The 19,161-nt window shown below is 42.2% G+C and overlaps 1 protein-coding gene across 3 annotated transcripts; it reads left to right on the top strand.

Moving 5' to 3' along the window:
- Positions 1-2,983: 2,983 nt before the first annotated feature.
- LOC309837035 (zinc finger protein 350-like) lies at positions 2,984-13,373 on the top strand. Of its 3 annotated transcripts, none has more exons than XM_082677318.1 (6): positions 2,990-3,057; positions 8,011-8,149; positions 8,229-8,417; positions 8,973-9,099; positions 9,376-9,468; positions 11,674-13,373. In XM_082677318.1, exons 3-6 carry the CDS (start codon positions 8,403-8,405, stop codon positions 13,005-13,007), a joined length of 1,569 nt encoding a protein of 522 aa, XP_082533444.1. In that variant the 5' UTR covers positions 2,990-3,057; positions 8,011-8,149; positions 8,229-8,402; the 3' UTR covers positions 13,008-13,373. The 3 variants fall into 3 exon arrangements, with proteins under 3 accessions (XP_082533443.1, XP_082533444.1, XP_082533442.1); XM_082677316.1 differs by having other exon boundaries at positions 11,671-13,373; XM_082677317.1 differs by lacking the exon at positions 8,011-8,149 and having other exon boundaries at positions 2,984-3,057; positions 11,671-13,373.
- The last annotated feature ends 5,788 nt before the right edge of the window (positions 13,374-19,161 follow it).

The following is a 19,161-nucleotide window of genomic DNA, read 5'->3' as shown; positions in this document are numbered from 1 at the left end:
TTTGTTTTTAATATTTTAATTTTATTGGAGTATAGTTGATTTACAATGCTGTGTTAGTTTCAGGTGTACAGCAAAGTGATTCAGTTATACATATACATATATTCATTCTTTTTTAGATTCTTTTCTTCTATAAGTTGTCACAGAATATTGAGTAGAGTTCCCTGTGCTATACAATAGGTCCTTGTTGGTTATCTATCTTATTTATAGTAGTGTGTGTATGTTCATCCCAAGCTCCTGATTTATCCCTCCCACCCCCCCACATTTCCCCTTTGAATACCGTTCATATTTTGGATTAGGCCTCCAAATATGAATTTTGGGAGGCATAAACATTCAGTCCTTAGCAGATATGGAGTATTGGTTCAAGGGGTTATAATTTCTTGTTTAAGTTGTATATTATTTTGAGGGACGGCAAGGGGTACTCTTAACGGACTTTAAGCACTTCAGGATACAAGTTATTTTTTTAATGCCCAAGTCTTATCCCCCCAGTAGATTAAAAATCCCTTGATTTTGCTATTTAAATGTTAAAGTTTTAACAACAGTCTGTTCCTCAGTTGCACTAAACCACATTTCAGGTGGTCACAATGTAACTAGTGGGTACCACATTGGACAGCACAGACAATGAGCAAAACTTTGTAGCTGACTATGTGGCCGAAAAGTATATACTGAGAAATCTGTCATCATTTCCATCATCCTAGAAAGTTATACTGGAGAGCCCTGGTTTACATGATTTTATATTTCCCAGCACAGAAAAATAAAAACCAATTATCTGTTGATTTGGAAAGTGAATGAATGAGCTAGTGGACTAATCAGAGTGTTCTGTCACTGAAGGGAATGAGCCATTGGAAGGCAGTCCTAAAGAACACAGCTGTCTTCCCCAAATTGTATGTGATTAGAGACCCAATAACAATATAAACTGGGCAAAGCAAAAAAGGAAAAAGGATCCTCAGAATACAAAGGATAGGAATCTTAGTCTCTAAGAATGGAGGAGAAAATAGGAGATGGGAGGTGACATTCTTTTTTTTTTTGCGGTACGCGGGCCTTTCACTGTTGTGGCCTCTCCCATTGCGGAGCACAGGCTCCGGACGCGCAGGCTCAGCGGCCATGGCTCACGGGCCTAGCCGCTCCGCGCCATATGGGATCTTCCCGGACCGGGCAAGAACCCGCGTCCCCTGCATCGGCAAGCGGACTCTCAACCACTGCGCCACCAGGGAAGCCCGGGAGGTGACATTCTTAAAGGATGTTGTGGAGAAGAACCTTTGTCCACAGGACTATCACTCTTGAGAGCTGCCACCATTAAAAAAACTCCAGCTGCACTGTTACCTGCTGAATTGAGATGTGTTTTCATTATTCTTTCTCCCTCTTCTGGGAGTGGGGCTCTTGGCCTCTCACTAGCCAGAGTACTTTTCCTTAATCTCCTAACTATCCTGTAGTTATCCTAACTATTCTAGTTATAAATAGTTGGGTCTTGTTAATAGGAAAGGAAATGGAAATTTGCCATGTTGTGGCCGGCTCAGAATTCAATCTGAAACGCTGGATTATTGGGTAGTTCCCTCCTTCAGATGTATTTTAAAGCACCAACACTGTGTGAGATGCTGTATTCCACACTGAAGATACATCAATGAACAACAGAGGCAAGGGAACAGCCTTTAAGGACTTTATAATATGAGGAAGAGAGTCAATGCATTATATGTCAGTAAGTGATAAGTCCTATGAAGAAAAATAGAGCCTAGTAATGGTAATTTATAGTAATGTATTGGTAATAATGGGGGAGGCCCTCCCCCCAAGCTTTTCTCTATATAATTTGAGCCAAGACTGAAGTACTGAGGGGAGTCACCCATCATAATATTGGTAACCAGAGAACATTCCAGGACTGTTTCTAATGATTGTATATGACAGGCTTTCTGCCTCAGATTCTCTGAGAAACTTATTGCAAATTTCCCAGCCAAGTCCCCGGCCTCCTAATAAGGCTGGAATCCAGGACTGCATTTTTAACTATGGCCTTATGCACACCTAATTTTGACGTTCTTTGCCCTAAATCTTGGATTACTGTCCTCATCACCACCCACAGGTTGTGCTTTTCCCAGCGACTAGAGACCTTGAATGGCCTCACTGCTAGTGGCCTTTTCCTAAGTGCCCCCCGCCCCCGCCGCCCCCCATCACAACTTAGATTAGCCCCAGCCGCTCTTTTCTCTCGTTACTAGCCAGCCCTGTACTGTACCAGCTTCTGGGAATCTTTTTCTGTTTTGTTTTTTTTTCTTTTTTGCGGTACGTGGGCCTCTCACTGTTGTGGCCTCTCCCGTTGCGGAGCACAGGCTCTGGACGCGCAGGCTCAGCGGCCATGGCTCACGGGCCCAGCCGCTCCGCGGCATGTGTGATCTTCCCAGACCGGGGCACGAACCCGTGTCCCCTGCATCGGCAGGCGGACTCAACCACTGCGCCACCAGGGAAGCCCTTTTTCTGGTATTAAAAACAACTTTCTACAAACTATTTTCCGGTCAGAAGCTTTCCGTGGCGTCCGTTTACCGGAGGTTATTATCTTTTCCCTCTCTAGGAGTGCGTTCTCCGCTGCCATGCCAACAACTCATACTTGTCCGTTTGGAAACTTTTTTTTTTTTTTTTTAATACAAAGTAGATAATACACGCCGCGGCCGTATTACTTGTCTGCCTAGCCTGCTGAAAGCAACTTAGCCTTGCATCATTTTTGCCTCGCGAAGCTTGAGACTGAAAATTTACCTATTTTCTGCAGGAGTCGGAGTACCAGGAAATTAGATAATTTCACTGGCTTCTCACCTTCCCGGCCATCCCTGGCTCCTGGTACCCAAACCCGCCCCTTGGCTTTCTGTACGTCAGGTGTCCCAACATGGCCTCCCCCTGGCGCCGCGGAGAGCTGGGCGCAGACATATTGCCTCTCTAGGAAATCCCGGAAATCCGGTCGTCTCGTTTCCTCAAACACCGCATATCCACTTCGGCTGCCGTAGAAGGAGCCGGACAGGTCTATACGTCAAAGCAGTTCACAGAAGTACGACGTTTAGGCTCCTTGTAGGTTGGGGAAATCAGGTTAGTGTGTGGTTTTGTCCCTGGATTTTTTTGTGTGTGTGTCACAGTGGTGCTTTTGTTTCGCCCAAGGGTGACGCGTGGACTTGGTGCAATCTGGACCCATGAGATTTTTGCCGGATGGCAGAGGGGGAGGGTAGAAGTGCGGAGGTGGATGTATTTAACGCGAACCAGGAGAGTACCTGCTTTGAGGTACTTGAAGGGAACCGGACGCGGGTTTTGTCTATGGTTTATGTTGGGGAGTGTCCTGGGAGTCAGTACGATTAGCTTCTGTAGAGATCATTGCTCTTCCAGCTGTCAGGGCTTGCGGTTCTGCAGATCACTCCGCTTGCAGGGCTTACGTGTGGCATTGACGATGATCGCAGTGTCGGGTTCAGGCTGGCGATTTAATTTGGGGCTCAGTGGTGTTGGGGCCTGGCTGGATGGTCATCATATGAGGGTGTCTGGCCCAGATTTCAGATTAATAAGGAAGTGTGTAGTCAGTGTCTGTGGTACAGAGAGGCTGTGAGGGTTGAGGCTTTGGACGCCGAGGACCCCTGGCAGTAGTTTTTGGGTTGAGGTTCCAACTTCGGCTGCTGGGAGGGAAGATGGTACAGCCCAGGGCAGTATTTCGAGACCATCTGGTTTTCAGCTTTTTTGTGTGGGGTTTTTTTCTTTTTTAATACATTTTATTGAAGTATAGTTGATTTACAATGTGTTAATTTCTACTGTACAGCAAAGTGATTCAGTTATACATATATGTACATTCCTTTTCGTATTCTTTTCCATTATGATTTATCACAGGATATTGAACATCCCTGTGCTATACAGTAGGGCCTTGTTGTTTATCCTGGGCTTTTAGCTTTTAATCAAGGAGTTGATTACAGACTGAGAGACTAAACCAGCAATTTCAATCTGTTTTGTATCGTCTCTGATGCTTTCGCACAGCAAAGGCAGAATATAGTCGTGACAGAGACATTTTGGCCTGCAAATTTGAAAATCTGTGTCTGTTCTCTTTGCAGAAAATGTTTGCCAAGACCTGCACTCACCTTCTAATATTGATATATTGTAACAGCACCGTTACTTGCTTCCCTGACATACATGAACACTTTGTTCTTTGCTAACAGAATCTCCATTTTGTTTAATTATATATCCCTATGGCATGGTGACCTATATCCCAGTTTATTAGTAAGTCCCGGTTGGTCTTAGTCAGTCATGTGGTTCGAGTTCCCATTGCTAGTGATTGAATTAGTACTAAGAAATGAGCTTATGTATATGGGGCATTTCTAGCCAACTGTGTATGTAAAAATCTGCTTTGGGGTTTCTGGCGGAGCATTTTCTCTTTTAAATAAGTAATGCCTTGAATCTCTTTTTTCGTGTTGATAACGATACTGATGAAAAATTTCTGCCCTATTTTCTAATGTTACCTTATTCTTATTTCAATGCATTGGCTCAACTCTGCAATACAAAATTGAAAAGTGGGGTGGTAATGGACATTTTTGTCTTGTTGCTTACTTATAAATTCACTTGCTATATTTTCTGAAGTCAACATGTTTTCAAGAGGGTAAATCTAGTATTTCAAATTTAATGACAGGAAGGTATTCATAGTATTCTTTCAGGCAAAAAAAAAATCTGTATTTTATCTGAGTCATAACTCCCATTAATTCCTTTTTCTTTTTCTTTTCTTTCTTTTTTTTTTTTTTTTTTGCCCACGTGTAGCATGTGGGATCTTAGTTCCCCGACCAGGGATCAAACCCGTGCCCCCTGCAGTGGAAGTGCAGAGTCTTAACCACTGGACCACCATGGAAGTCCCTCCCATTAATTCCTTCTGTCCTTTATTTGCACTTTCTGTTTTGACTCTAAATATTTATATATTATTGGTCTTTTCAAACAACAGGCTTTTAGTATTTTTGAGCTCTTCCATTTCTTTGTTAAATTAAAAACTCTACAAATGAGTCAGTATAAAAGGAATATATAAATATAGGGACTTTCCTGGCGGTCCAGTGGTTAAGACTCTGCGCTTCTACTGCAGGGGGCGAAGGTTCAATCCCTGGTTATGGAACTAAGATCTCACATGCCACACAGCATGGCCAAAAAAAAAAAAAAGAGGAATATATACATATATACAGACATAACCTACATCGAAAACAGAGCATTGCCAGCACCCCAGTGGTGTTCTGTGAACCTCTTCCCAATTATATTACATCCTCACACCCGAAGGTGAATACCATCTTCTCTATTAGCAAGCACTTTCAGACTTTTCTTTATGGTGTTATAACAATCATTCATTCCTCATCATTATGGTTTATTTAGTTTTGCGTATTTTCAACTGTGTTTCAATGTAATTATACATCATGCATTTTTAAAAACTGAGTGTAGGGCTTCCCTGGTGGCACAGTGGTTGAGAGTCCGCCTACCGATGCAGGGGACACGGATTCGTGCCCCGGTCCGGGAAGAACCCACATGCCGCGGAGCGGCTGGGCCCGTGAGCCATGGCCGCTGAGCCTGCGTGTCCGGAGCCTGTGCTCCGCAATGGGAGAGGCCACAACAGTGAGAGGCCCGCGTACCGCAAAAAAAAAAAAAAAAAAAAAAAGAGGAAAAAAACCCCAAAACTGAAGTGTAGTTGATTTACAGTGTGTGTTAGCTTCAGGTGTACAGCAAAGTGATTCAGTTATACAGAATCTTTTTCAGATTCTTTTCCATTATAGGTTATAAGACATTGAGTATAATTCCCTGTGCTATGCAGTAGGTCCTTATTGTTTGTCTCTTTTATACACAGTAGTGTGTACATGTTCATCCCAAACTGTTAATTTATCTACCCACCCCCCATCCCCTCTGGTAACCATAAGTTTGTTCTCTATGTCTGTGAGTCTATTTCTGTTTTGTAAATAAGTTCATTTATATCAGTTTTTTAGATTGCACATATAAGTGATATCATATGATAGTTGTCTTTTTCTGACTTACTTCACTTAATATGATAATCTCTAAGTCCATCCATGTTGCTGCAGATGGCGTTATTTCCTTCTTTTTATGGCTGAGTAATATTCCATTGTATGTATACATACCACATCTTCTTTATCCATTCATCTTTTTTTTTTTTTTTTGCGGTACGTGGGCCTCTCACTGTTGTGGCCTCTCCCGTTGCAGAGCACAGGCTCTGGACGCGCAGCCTCAGCGGCCATGGCTCACGGGCCTAGCCGCTCCACGGCATGTGGGATCTTCCCGGACTGGGGCACGAACCCGTGTCCCCTGCATCGGCAGGCGGACTCTCAACCGCTGCGCCACCAGGGAAGCCCTCCATTCATCTATTGATGGACACTTGGGTTGCATCCACGTCTTGGCTATTGTAAATAGTGCTGCTATGAACATTGGGGTGCATGTATCTTTTCAAATTAGAGTTTTCTCCACATCATGCATTTTTTATGTCAGGCTCAGTATTTCTGAGAAGTATTCACGTTTTTGCACGTAGGTGTACTTTTTCTTCCCCTCTGTAATAAGGGTCAGACAAATATATAAATATACACACAGTAAATATTTTAGGATTTGTAAGCCACAGTTCTCTCACATATACTTCTTTATTTTTGTTTTACAGTCCTTTAAAAACAAAAAAGTCATTCTTAGCTTGAAAGCTGTGCAAAGACTGTAGTTTTTCCACAGCATTCCATTGTTTGAATATTTGGGTTTTCCTAGTATTTATTAAACTTGTGTTGTTTGCATTTTGGTTTATTATGAGTAATGGTGCTATGGAAATTATTGAGCTGGTTCAAATATGCCCATATTTTTGGAGGGATGTATTTCTTAGATGTATTCTCAGAGTGAAATTGTTTCTGGCTTGGTGAACATGTGGAGATGCAGGGAGAGTGACGCTCCTATAGGGGTCACTCCTTGCCCTTACACACATACCCTGCCCTAGGCATCTCTTCCATCTGGCTGTTCCTGAGTTACATCCTTTTATAATAAGTAAATATAATAACTAAAATGTTTCTCTGAGTTCTGTGAACCGTTCTGGAAAATTTTTGGTTTTTGTTTTGTGTTTCGTTTTTTTGTTTGTTTTTTAGGTCATGCTGCGCGGCATGTGGGATCTTAGTTCCCCGACCAGGGATCAAATCCATGCCCCCTGCAGTGGAAGCACGGAGTCCTAACCACTGGACCACCAGGGAATTCCCTGCTCTAGCAAATTAATCAACCCAAGGAGGGGGGTCATTGGAACCTGCCATCTGTGGCTGGTTGCTTAGAAGTACACGTGACAATCTGGACTTGTGTTTGCACATGAAGTAGGAGGTAAAAGCCAGTCTCATAGGACTGAGCCTTCAACCGGTGGGATATGATATTATCTCCAGGTACATAGCGACCGAATTGAGATAAACTGTAGGACACCCAGCCAGTGTTGTAGCATTGCTTGGTGGTGTGTTCAAAAAACCCACATATTCAAATTGGTGTCAGAGTCGTACCTTCTTCTGGATGAGTTTCTTGTTATTACATTTCCCTCTTCTGGTAGCACTGCAAATTATGTACTTTAAGAAAATTATTAGTGTTCATTACGACACTAGAGATTACACATCACATGTAATTATTCTTTGTCAAATTCTTACGTTAATTAGTACTTCTGCACTTTCCTCTGACAATACAGTAGTCTTAGAGCACCTCAACTTCATTTCCCACCTTCTAATTTATGCACTGTTATTTTGTATTTTAGTTTTTTATGTATTTAAAACCTCCTAAGATATTACCATTATTGCTTACAAGACATTGCTTCTGGTTTGCCCAGTACATTGGTTTTTAAACTGAAGTGTGTGTACTCACAGGGTGTATAAAAACGCTTGAGGAGGTTCCTGAGCGCACACGGTTTAAAGGAAAGCAGTGCCCAGCGCCTCTCCTCCCATACGGTCCCTTTTGTATAATTGAGCTGCCTGAGAGTCTCCTGCTCCTGAGGCCTGCTGCTGGGATGATTCTCTTTTCCCTCATTCCCTCTGACAGTCACCGCACTTCAACTTCACGAAATAAAGGAATACCCCCACCACAGTCAGAATCTTAGGCTTTTTGGGCAGAGGAATAAAGTCGTCTGGGGCAACAGTCTTCTGGGGACACTCAGCAATGCTGTGGACATTGGGCTAAGGTGAGCGCCCAGAAGCAGCGTTAGCATCTGAGCCCAGAAGAAATGTACCCTCAGTTTGAATTTTCTCCTCAACCCACAGGTCCTGACTCTCTAGGAGCAAAAGAATCAGTAGAAGGAGGAAGAAGTTACAGGATTTGGTATCAGCATTTCTTGGGACACACTTGATTGAAGACAGAACAGAATTTAGAGCAGATCCAGAAGACACAGCGACAGAACCTCCCTGTTGCCAGCTGTTTTCAGAAAACCGAAGAAAATGATCAAGGCCCAGGTGACTCTTGTTCTGTTTTATTCTTTCCTTTGTTCCCTGATGGATTTGTAGAGGCCTGTAAAAAATCACTTCCATTATTCTGTAAAGTATAAATATGTGTATCTTTTGTCTGTCATTCATATATATATATATGTCAGACCTCTTTTTCTTTGTAGGAGTTTAGAGAAAAATATATCCCTTCTTAGGGAAGACTCTTTTCTTTTCTGGGATCTGTTTCTTCTTTATTTTACCCCCATCTTGATTTTTGTTTGCAGAGTTTTCTTTTCCCTTTCTTTTCATATGTATATATATATGAGAATGTGGTGTTTCTAGCTTAACAAGAAGATTTAACTTCTACACGTTATAGAAACTTCTAATTGGATAAATGGTTGGGTGGCTGACTACACAATTAGAGAATATTTTATTAGACATTTGCTTCTTCAGTGGTTTATTAAAATAAAAACCCTGCTAGATATCTCGATGCAGCCTATAAAGTGGAAATGAGCAGAAAAACTTTAACATTTCTTCCATATCATCAAAAGGACATCACTTCATTAAACACCACTGTTATTCCAGGAGACCCTGACATTTGACGATGTGGCCGTGGACTTCACGTGGGAGGAGTGGCAGTTCCTGGCCCCTCCTCAGAAGGACCTGTACCGGGACGTGATGCTGGAGAACTATAGCAACCTGTTGTCTGTGGGTGAGGACGGCTCCCCTGGGTCCCTCAGAGGGTCCCCAATCAGTGGCCTTTCCTTTCTCAGCTTCTGAAAGCTCTGGAGTGTCTGTGATGCTCTGAAGCAATAGATTCTTAGCCCCTTACCCAGATACGAGGGTATATTCTCCCTTCTCCTGAGAGAAAAGCCTTTACCTTGTAGGTTGTAACATTGTTTTGTCCTCAAATGTAACACTCTGCTGTCTTCACAGATCCCAAGCCCAATTCAGTGGGTCTAAATCTGCTGTCATTTCCCACGAATAGGTTTTCAAGCCAGCAAACTAGACATACTCTCCAAGTTGGATCAAGGAGAACCATGGACGATGGAAGATGAAATCCACTGTCGAACCCATTCAGGTGAGTGAGAGACCAGCAAGGTGACAGGCGTGGAAATCACACTGTAGTTGGTCAGAGAAGAGTCACAGCTGTGAGGGGGTTGGACGCTGGGTGAGCAGTGCCTCCGTGCATCTCTCTCCCGATGTCAGACCTCTTTTTCTTTGTAGGAGTTTAGAGAAAAATATATCCCTTCTTAGGGAAGACTCTTGTCTTTTCCGGGATCTGTTTCTTCTTTATTTTACCCCCATCTTGATTTTTGTTTACATAGTTTTCTTTTCCCTGGATTCTCATATCTTTTCCTTCTTCTTCGTACACTTCTACCTCGTTTTCTATGAAATTCCACCTTCCAAGGCCTCTCTCCAAAGAGAAAACTTTGAATTCCTCACTGCCTTCTGACTACTGTGCCTTTCTGCTCCACGAGTAATGTTGATTTCCTTTGTCACATCCACCCCATCTTGGATGCCGGGCCCCAAAGTAGACTGGTCTTCACTGTGCCTTATTCCTGCTCTGAGGTTCTCCAAAGATTTTGTTTTCCATTTTCTCCAATGACCTTTTAACCTTCAAAGTTTTCTTCATCGTAATAAGCTAAGCTCCTTAGGGTCACTGGAGAAGACTCCCAAATTGATCTCTCCCCAGTGTGCTCCACCACAGACTTGGCTTCTATATAACTTATCTTGATGGCAGCTCTCCTGAGTTCCCAGTAACTGCAAGGACCTAAGATCATCTTCCCTCCCAGGAAACCCTAGAAGTTTAGGTTTTGCCTTACTCCTGTGCATCCTCCATCCTGGCCATTCAGGCATTACCTCAAATGTCCCCCACCTGCAGAGCTCTTTTCTGTTAAGGGGTCTGCTGTTCATGATGAATTTTTAACCAGGAAAGTTATTTTAACATCCTACATTCTCAGTTCCAGCCTCAACCAGACCGTAACTCTTGGCTACTTTGAATTAATTCCTTTGTGCATTTACTGATTTTGAACTTTCTTCTTGTTCACTGTAGACCTTACCATTGTATTCACTTCCTGAAAGCTTTCATTTCTTTCCCCTCATCTTCTGATAACATTAAGTCCCAGGTAGGGACTTCCCTGGCAGCCCAATGGTTAAGACTCCACGCTTCCACTGCAGGGCGCGTGGGTTCAATCCCTGTTCGGGGAGCTAAGATCCCATGTGCCATGTGGCACAGCCAAAAAAAAAAGTCCTAGGTAACCATGTTACCTGTCACATGACACAAAAATTCTTCTTTTAGTGATCACCATGACATATCATCTTGTTCACACAGAGATTTCCATCTTCTTTCCTAAACCTCCCAATCTGTTCCATACGTGTGATTGCTTCCTTGATTCATTCCTCTATGAATTATTTTTTTTGATAGTCTAGTGTAAGCTGGAAGGTAACAGTAGTTGAAAAAACAAATAGACCAAGAGCTTTCATTCTAAGAGGACGAGACATCAATTTAATCAAAATTTAAAATAAATAATATGTCTAGGGGGTGAAACGTGCCGTGATGGAATTAAGTTGCATCTCTGAGGTGCGCATTGTAAGTTAAATGTGCTTGGAGTTCTCTACTGCGTCATTTTCTTTTCTTTTCTTTTCTTTTTTTTTCTTTTTTTTTTTTTTTTTGTCTTCTAGTTTTTTCTTTCTTTCTTTTTCTGCTGTGTCATATTCTTCATTCCCCTCATGCAGACTAGCACAATGGATCCTTGGGGAGGCCTGTCTTCCTCCAGAATGAGCCCTGGTTTCCTCCACCTCTCTTCCTCTCCATCGTTCCTTCCCGCCAGGTTTTCCAACCTGCAGCTGTTTTCCTTGTGTCTATCTCTGCCCTGTAAAGTGGTTTTACCCACCTACAGTATACGCTCCTTGAACATGAGGAGTATGTTTGCGAATTCCCAACACTAGCACCATTCCTGGTACACAGAGGTGATCAGTAAGGATCTGTGGAATGAATGAGTCCATCCCTCCCCAGTTTGGATGAGGTGGCCCTGCAACCTGTGGTCTCCTGCTCACAGGAAATTGCTCGTATTTTACAGTATTTAGAAAGTAACCAAATCTGTATTTATTCATTATGACTGTTTTTTTCCAATGTATAAAGATCATTAAACATGGAGTTTTATTAACATTCATACCATAGGGTCATCACTAAAAAGACACCTCACATCAAAGTATTTTTAAAAATACCTTTATTCCAAATCTGAAAGATGGAGGAATTCATTCTTCTTCTCTTTCCTAGAAGTCTGGAAAGTTGATAATCACCTGCTGGAGCACTTACAAAATGAGAGCATGGAGAAGAGACTAGAACAATGCCATGAACAGAACCCACTGGAATATTCTGTTCATCGGAGCAGAACTCATTTTCTGTTCAGGCAAAATCATGGTATGTTTGACTTACATGGAAAAAGTATGAAATCAAATTTAACTTTACTTTCCGAGAGCAGGAGCTATGAAATAAAGAGCCCTGCTGAGTTTACTGGAGAAGTCAGATCCTGTCTCCATGCTGACAATGAACGGTTTCATACTGAAATTAAATTCCCCAAAAGCCAAAAACTCATCAGTACTAATTCCCAATTCATCAAGCATCAGAAGACTCAAAAAATAAAGAAATCTCATGTATGTGGTGAATGTGGGAAAGCTTTCATCAAAAAGTCTTGGCTCACTGATCACCAGAATCTTCATACAGGAGAGAAGCCCCATCGATGTAATCTATGTGGGAAAGCCTTCTTCAGAAAGTTCAAGCTCACTGAACATCAGAGAACGCATACAGGAGAGAAACCTTATGAATGCAATGAATGTGGCAAAGCCTTCCTCAAGAAATCAGGGCTCAGTGTCCATCAGAAAACCCATACTGGGGAGAAACCATTTATATGCAGTGAATGCGGAAAGGGCTTCATCCAGAAGGGAAATCTTATGGTGCATCAACGGATTCACACAGGCGAGAAACCTTACATATGCAATGAATGTGGAAAAGGCTTCAGCCAAAAGACGTGCCTCACAGCACACCAGAGATTTCACACAGGAACGACTCCCTTTGTGTGCGGGGAATGTGGAAAAACCCTTTCCCAGAAGACAGGTCTCATTAAACACCAAAGGACTCACACAGGAGAGAAACCCTTTGAATGCAGCGATTGTGGGAAAGGCTTTATCGAGAAGCCGCAGCTCGTTATCCATCAGAGAATCCATACAGGGGAGAAACCCTATAGATGTAGTGAATGTGGGAAATCATTCAGAGGGAAGTCAGTCCTCAATAAACATCAGAAAACTCACTCAGTCAAGGTGGAAAATCCTCCCTCAGAGGGTCACAGGTCCTCACAGAGTAGTGTTGTCCTCCAAGAGAAAAACCTGAATACAGTGACAATGCAAGTACCTTCTGTGCTCCCTCAGACATCAGTCAACATCAGTGGACTCCTAGCAAACAGGAATGTAGTCATAGTGGGACAGCCTGTGGCCAGATGTGCACCCGCAGGAGAAAGCAGAGGGTTGGCACAGGAGAGAACCCTTATGAATGCAGTGAATGTGGTTGTGCCTTCAGTGGTCAATTATATTTTATTTTATGTCACAGAAAACCAGTAGGGAAAAAATTAAGACATTCTCTGAGGAAAAGGGTTGAGTGAAAATTTCTAGTTCATATGGTGGCTGAAAAGTATACACTGAGAGAAACTGTATAAATGCTGAGACTGGGAGCACGTGACCTACTCATCCAATTACATATATGCCTTGATACAGAGGCATAATCTGATGTTAACCCAAACACACAAACGTCAGTTGCTCTGTTGTGTCAGTTAAATAAATGAAGGAAGCCTGTGTTCAACTAAGTGGAGGAAATAAGGAGGTGAATTTTTAAAACATATAATTTGTTTCTGGAAGGTTGCTATGGAGGAAAAATCACCAGAGGGCTAATATTGGATTGGTGGGATATGGGGCGTGTATATATCAATTCAGTTTCCCCAGGCCAAGGTGAACAATGAATCTGAAACTGGGATGTCTTCCTTAAACTTTCAGAAGTTTATATTATGCAGATGGACTAATGAAACAACGGCCTTAGACTGAGTCAGTTTGGTCTTTCACAGAGTATTTGTCAAATACATCCTTGGTATATGGTTCTGTTCCAAAAGCTGAGGATATTGTGGTGATCAGGATAGAGAAAACTCATGGTTCCCTAGAGAGACCATTGAGGTAGTCGGATTATCTTTAAGTGGCATCTCTACACTCAAGCTAATTTAGTGAGAGGATGTAAGTATCCATAGTAAGTGAAATGGACCTGGACTAACTGGCTCAAGGGAATATGACAATTTGTTGTTGAAGGAGCATATCATTTGGGAGTTGGGGAAGGAGTTAATAATGGTATTTAAACACCATAGAACACAAATAAGTTTTTTCTTTAATTTATTTTATTGAAGTATAGTTGATGTACAATGTTAATTTCTGCTGTACAGCAAAGTGACTCAGTTATATGTATGTATATATATTCTTTTTCATATTTTTTTCATTATGGTTTATCACAGAATAATGAGTATAGTCCCCTGTGCTATACAGTAGGATCTCGTTGTTTCAAGTAAGTTATTTTTTATTTTTGTTTATGTATTTATTTGGCCACATCACACGGCTTGTGGGATCTTAGTTCCCTAAACAGGGATTGAACCAGGGCCCTCAGCAGTGAAAGTGCGGAGTCCTAACCACTGGATCACCAGGGAATTCCCCAAATAAGTTTGTTTTTTTTTAATGCCTATTTGTTATCTCCACGAGGAAATTACAAATTCCTTAATTTTAGTGGCTTTCTTTAAATTTTAATGTTTAAAAAAATTGAAAACCAATAAGATGAAATATCAGTTCTTCAGTTACACTAGTCACATTTCAAGTGCTCGACAGTCATGTGACTCGTGGCAATAGAATTGGACAGCACAGACAGCAAAGTGGTGAGACAATGGGAAGATGCTCTACCGTCATTTCCATTGTACCAGAAAGTTATATTGGAGAGTGCTGGTTTCCATGATTTTCGGTTTCCCAGCACAGAGGGGGGAAAAATAATTCTTATCAGCTCCAGATTTGGAAAGTGAATGAATAAACTAATGGGCTAATCAAAATGTATTCTGTCACTCAAGGGACAGTTCTAAAGACCAAAATTGACACCCCAAACTGTTTGAGGTTAGAGAGACTTAACTGATTATAAAGGGACAAAGCAGAAAAGGAAAATGATTCCTAGAATAAATAGAACAAATGCAAAATGAGAGCCTTAGTCTTTAAGAATGGTGGAGTGTATAGGGAGTGGGAGGAGGTGAGATCTTGGAATGTCTTGGAAATGAATCCTGAGATTTGTCCACAGGCCTAACACCTGTGAAGAGTTGCCATTTAAAGATCCTGGCTCCTCTGTGACCTGCTGAATTGAGACAGGTGTCTTCTATCTCCCTCATTCCTTCCGGCTGTCCTCAAAGTGGGGTCTTTGCTTTCTCCTTTATCCAGAGTTCTTTCCCATGATCCCATGAGGATATAAGATCCCAATTACAAACAGTCCTACGCATAAAAGACATGGAAATTTGCCGTGCTGTGGCCCACTCAGAATTCAACCAAAATCCTTTGTCTGGGTAATTTACTCCTCCAGAAACGTTTTAAAGCACCATCACTGTGCAAATCACTGTTTTACACAGTGAGAAAACATCAGTGAGCAAAACAGGCAAAGGAACAGCCTTTATGATGGACCATATAATCTAGTAAAGGAGAGAGATGGTGAGATTACAAAATGTCAGGAAGTGATAAATCCTATGAGGAGAAATGAAGTCTAATAATAGATAGTAATTTATAGTAATCTGTAGGTAGTAATGAGGGAGATTTCCCCCTCCCCAATGAAAGGCTTTTCTGGATATAATTTGAGCCAAAATCGAAGTACTGAGGGGACTCACCCTTCAGAATATTTGTAACCAGAGAACATTCCAGGACTGTTTGTAATAATTGTCTATGACAAACTTCCTGCCTCAGATTCTCTGAGAAACTTAATGCAATTCCTGAGTCACACCCCACACCTCCTAAACCAGAACCTCTGGGGCTGGAGTCCCGGACTCTGCATTTTTAACAAGGGCCTGATGCACACCTAATTTTGAACATATTTGTCCTAAATCCTGGGCTACGGTCCCCATCACCACCCTCACATTATAATGGGATGGATTCAGGACAGACAGTCTCCAGCAAAGAATCAGTCACGAGGGTTCCAGCAACCTGACCCTCAGCTCCCCTCCACTTCCTCTCCTGTGACTCTCCACTTCCAGCCAAGGCATGGTCAGGCGGGCTCACTCCTGGAACTGATCAGTTGGGGCCTGGGACGGGCTGGCTGGGCTGCCCTGAGCTTTGAGGGCCACGTGCTGAGCTTACCTTTCAGAACTTGGCATCCCCAGGTAAAGGAGGCCCAGTGCATGCCTAAGCCTGCTTCCACACCCAGATCATCCTTCACCTCAAACAGTGGTTAGGAGTGGGCAATGAAGTCATACTGCCTGATTTTTTAAAAAGAAATTTATTTATTTATTTTTGACTGCATTTGGTCTTTGTTGCTGTGCCCGGGCTTTCTCTAGTTGTGGCGATTGGGGGCTACTCTTTGTTGCGGTATGCAAGCTTCTCATTGCGGTGGCTTCTCTTGTTGCGGGCACAGGCTCCAGGCATGCGGGCTCAGTAGTTGTGGCTCCAGGCTCTAGAGCACAGGCTCAGTAGTTGTGGTGCACGGGCTTCATTGCTCCGTGGCATGTGGGATCTTCCCGGCCCAGGACTTGAACCTGTGTTTCCTGCATTGGCAGGCGGATTCTTAACCACTGCACCACCAGGGAAGTCCCATACTGCCTGATTTGAATCCTGCCGTGCCAGCCGTGAGCTGTGTGCCTCTGAGCAAGTTACTCAACTCACCTCAGTTTATCTTTAATATCTGCCTGGGTAGGTTTATTGTGAGAAGCAGATGTAGTTAAAATAGTGCCTGCCAAATGCAATGAATAACAGTATTATCATTAGTCCTAGTGAGGGAGGACTTTCCTTTCTTTCCTCTTATCTTCTGGGTCCCTCCTTCATTCTTCATCATCTTCAACAATCACTTCTTCAGTGAAGCTTTCCCTCACTTGGCCAGGTTCCCCAATTTCTGGCCCTCCATAGAACTATGTTCCTCTCCTTATAAGCCCTTTATAGACTTGCAGTTTTACTTTTCCTGGATTTAGATGTGTATTGCCCATCAAGATTGGATTGAAATTGTTTGAATAGGGCACAGAGTCATGTGGTTCAAAACTTAAAACTATATAAAAAGGTGCATTTATGAGTCTCACTTTTCCCCTGTTCTCAGCTTGTTTTCCCTTGACCTTCTGGCTCCCACAGGTAAGTTTTATTGTGTCTCCCTCCAGTGTGTGTGTGTGTGTTTTTGGCAGTACAAGCAAGTAGATACTACTTTTTGTCCCTTTTTTCAAAAAGCAGCACATATATACATTCTCTTGCACCTTTGCTGTATTTAATTTTCACTGAGCAGCATAGAACCTTGACGAAGAGAATACTGTATCTTGCAAGCCAAATTCAGTTATTCATTTAATAGTCCGTTATTGAAAACTTCTGTTCAACTTTTTGTTCTGAGCACAGTGGATACAAAAATATTACAGAGTTTCTGTCTGAGGAACTCATAGTACATTTTGGAGGGCAGTCAAATTAGCATATTATGATGGTCTAGAAAGATAAATGATCCTCAGTCATCCCTTGTATAGACATGTTTTCTCTATTGGATGCCTTTTTATACTTCCTATCGTTAGCACCACGATACAGCTGCAATTTTATATTTAATAATAACTGTATTATTGTTTTTGAGACTGACCTGGAAGGTGTCCGAGAATGCTATCCGAAGAAGTGACATCTAAGATGACTCATGAAAGAACAGCCATAGTAACTAATATTCTCTCATTGCTTCCTGTGTGCCAAGGACTTCAATGGAGGGAAAGTATTTGCAAATTCCTGGTAGCATATGAGACCACAGGGCATTGGGAAGTGGAAGGCAGGGTGTAATGGAAGATGATAATGGAGAATCCGTTTGATGTTTGCTTGTATACAGTCTTAAAAGAATTCTCTTGAGATCTTGCTTTAGTCTGTAATCAGTATACTAATTCAGAGCTTTATGGAGGGTATGGTAATAAACATGGTGTGGTACGGAAGAAAAGGAGGTGGCTGGAGAGACACCTTCTCAGAAGGGACCAGTGCGGTGGCAAATTCAGTAGTAATTCAGATAAATGGACTAAAGCAATGAGGGCGAGTACAGGGAGTGATTCAGAAGTTATTTCTGAGACAGCATAACAGGAATTGGTGGCCAGTGTGACAACGACATATAAGTTTTGTTTTGGCTTCGTCCTCTGACCTTTTCACAGTAACCTCCAGTAACCTACAATCCAGTTAACATCTCTATTCTTAATTTATTGTGTAATAGTGACTGCTAGATGAGAAACAGAATAAGGGAAAATTCAGTCTGGAAGGGAGAAGGACTTCCATTTTAGAGTTGTGTAGTTTGAGGAGCTGTGAGACTGGAGCAGGCAGTATGTTTTGATGCTGTGTTAATAAAATCTTTTGAGTTTAGTGGGTACTTAGTGAAGAGTCCATCTCCAAGCCCAAACCCCAAATATAATCGAAATTGTAAGTTTTACTTAATCCATTCAAAAATTTGAAATGCATATATTTATTAATGTTTGCCATGTGAGGATCATATTATAAATACTGTTCATCCTTTTGAAGTCACTTAAAAAATACTGGTAATTCTATAATTGGCTTTTTACTGGCTATAAACCGTTCTGTTGAAGGAATGTGTTTAATTTACCAAACTATTCACCTGCTGATTGTACATTCAAGTTATTCCTAGTTTTTAAAAAATTTACCAAAATTTCCGTGGTTAATATAAAGTTTTTAACAAAGATTCTTAGCATTGGAATTTCTACATCGAGAATGAAAAATTTAAATTATATAGATAATTCTAATAAATTGCTCTCTAGAAAGAATATATAGATAATATCCTCTACTACTCCTTTGCCTGCATAAAATAGTGGCTAATATTTCTTAAGTGTGTTTATTTTATTTGGGAATGATGCCAAACAATATAACAGCACAGCTCACCATTTAATTACTCTGAAATGCCCTTCGTTTTTTAAGGAAACATTTGCATACATTTGAAGCCTCACCCCTCACCCTTCCCTACCAGAGGCAGCCACATTCCCAGGCCCCTATGGGCATCGGTGTTCACAGAGCCCCGCTCTCAGCATCGGCCCCGCCCCTTCAACAGGTCTCAGACCAGCCGTACTCATTCCCATCCCCGCTTTAACTGTTTCCCAACTTTCACCAGCACTCGAAGTTTCCGTGTTTTGTCCATGACCTGACCGCCGCCTTTACAACGTGTCTCAACTCCTACAAACTTCGTTGACAGTCCCAAGTTTCCTCCTAACACTAGCTCCTCGGGTCTCTGCCGAACGGAACTGCACTTCCTGTAAGATGGCCGCCCCCTTGGTGCTCCTCCGTCGTGGCTCACGGGCGCCGCCATCTCTCTCGTTTTGCCCAAAAGACAAAATAGAATCCAGCTCGCGCCGCCACGGCCTTGGATAGGGCCCAGCCTCTCAAAAATTATTCAGCCTAGTGCTTCTGACCGACAACGAGGAGGGAAAGGGAAGGAGGTGTCCAAAAGTGATTTCAATTCTTCCCTCTCTGAGCCGTAGCCTCCATCATGACAGTTTCCTCCCCGATC

The sequence above is a fragment of the Grampus griseus genome (assembly GCF_964374135.1).
Source record: "Grampus griseus genome assembly, chromosome: 19".
In the NCBI taxonomy this organism is placed as follows: domain Eukaryota; kingdom Metazoa; phylum Chordata; class Mammalia; order Artiodactyla; family Delphinidae; genus Grampus; species Grampus griseus.
Note: the sequence above shows the minus strand (reverse complement) of the source record. Positions and strands in the feature narration are given on the sequence as shown.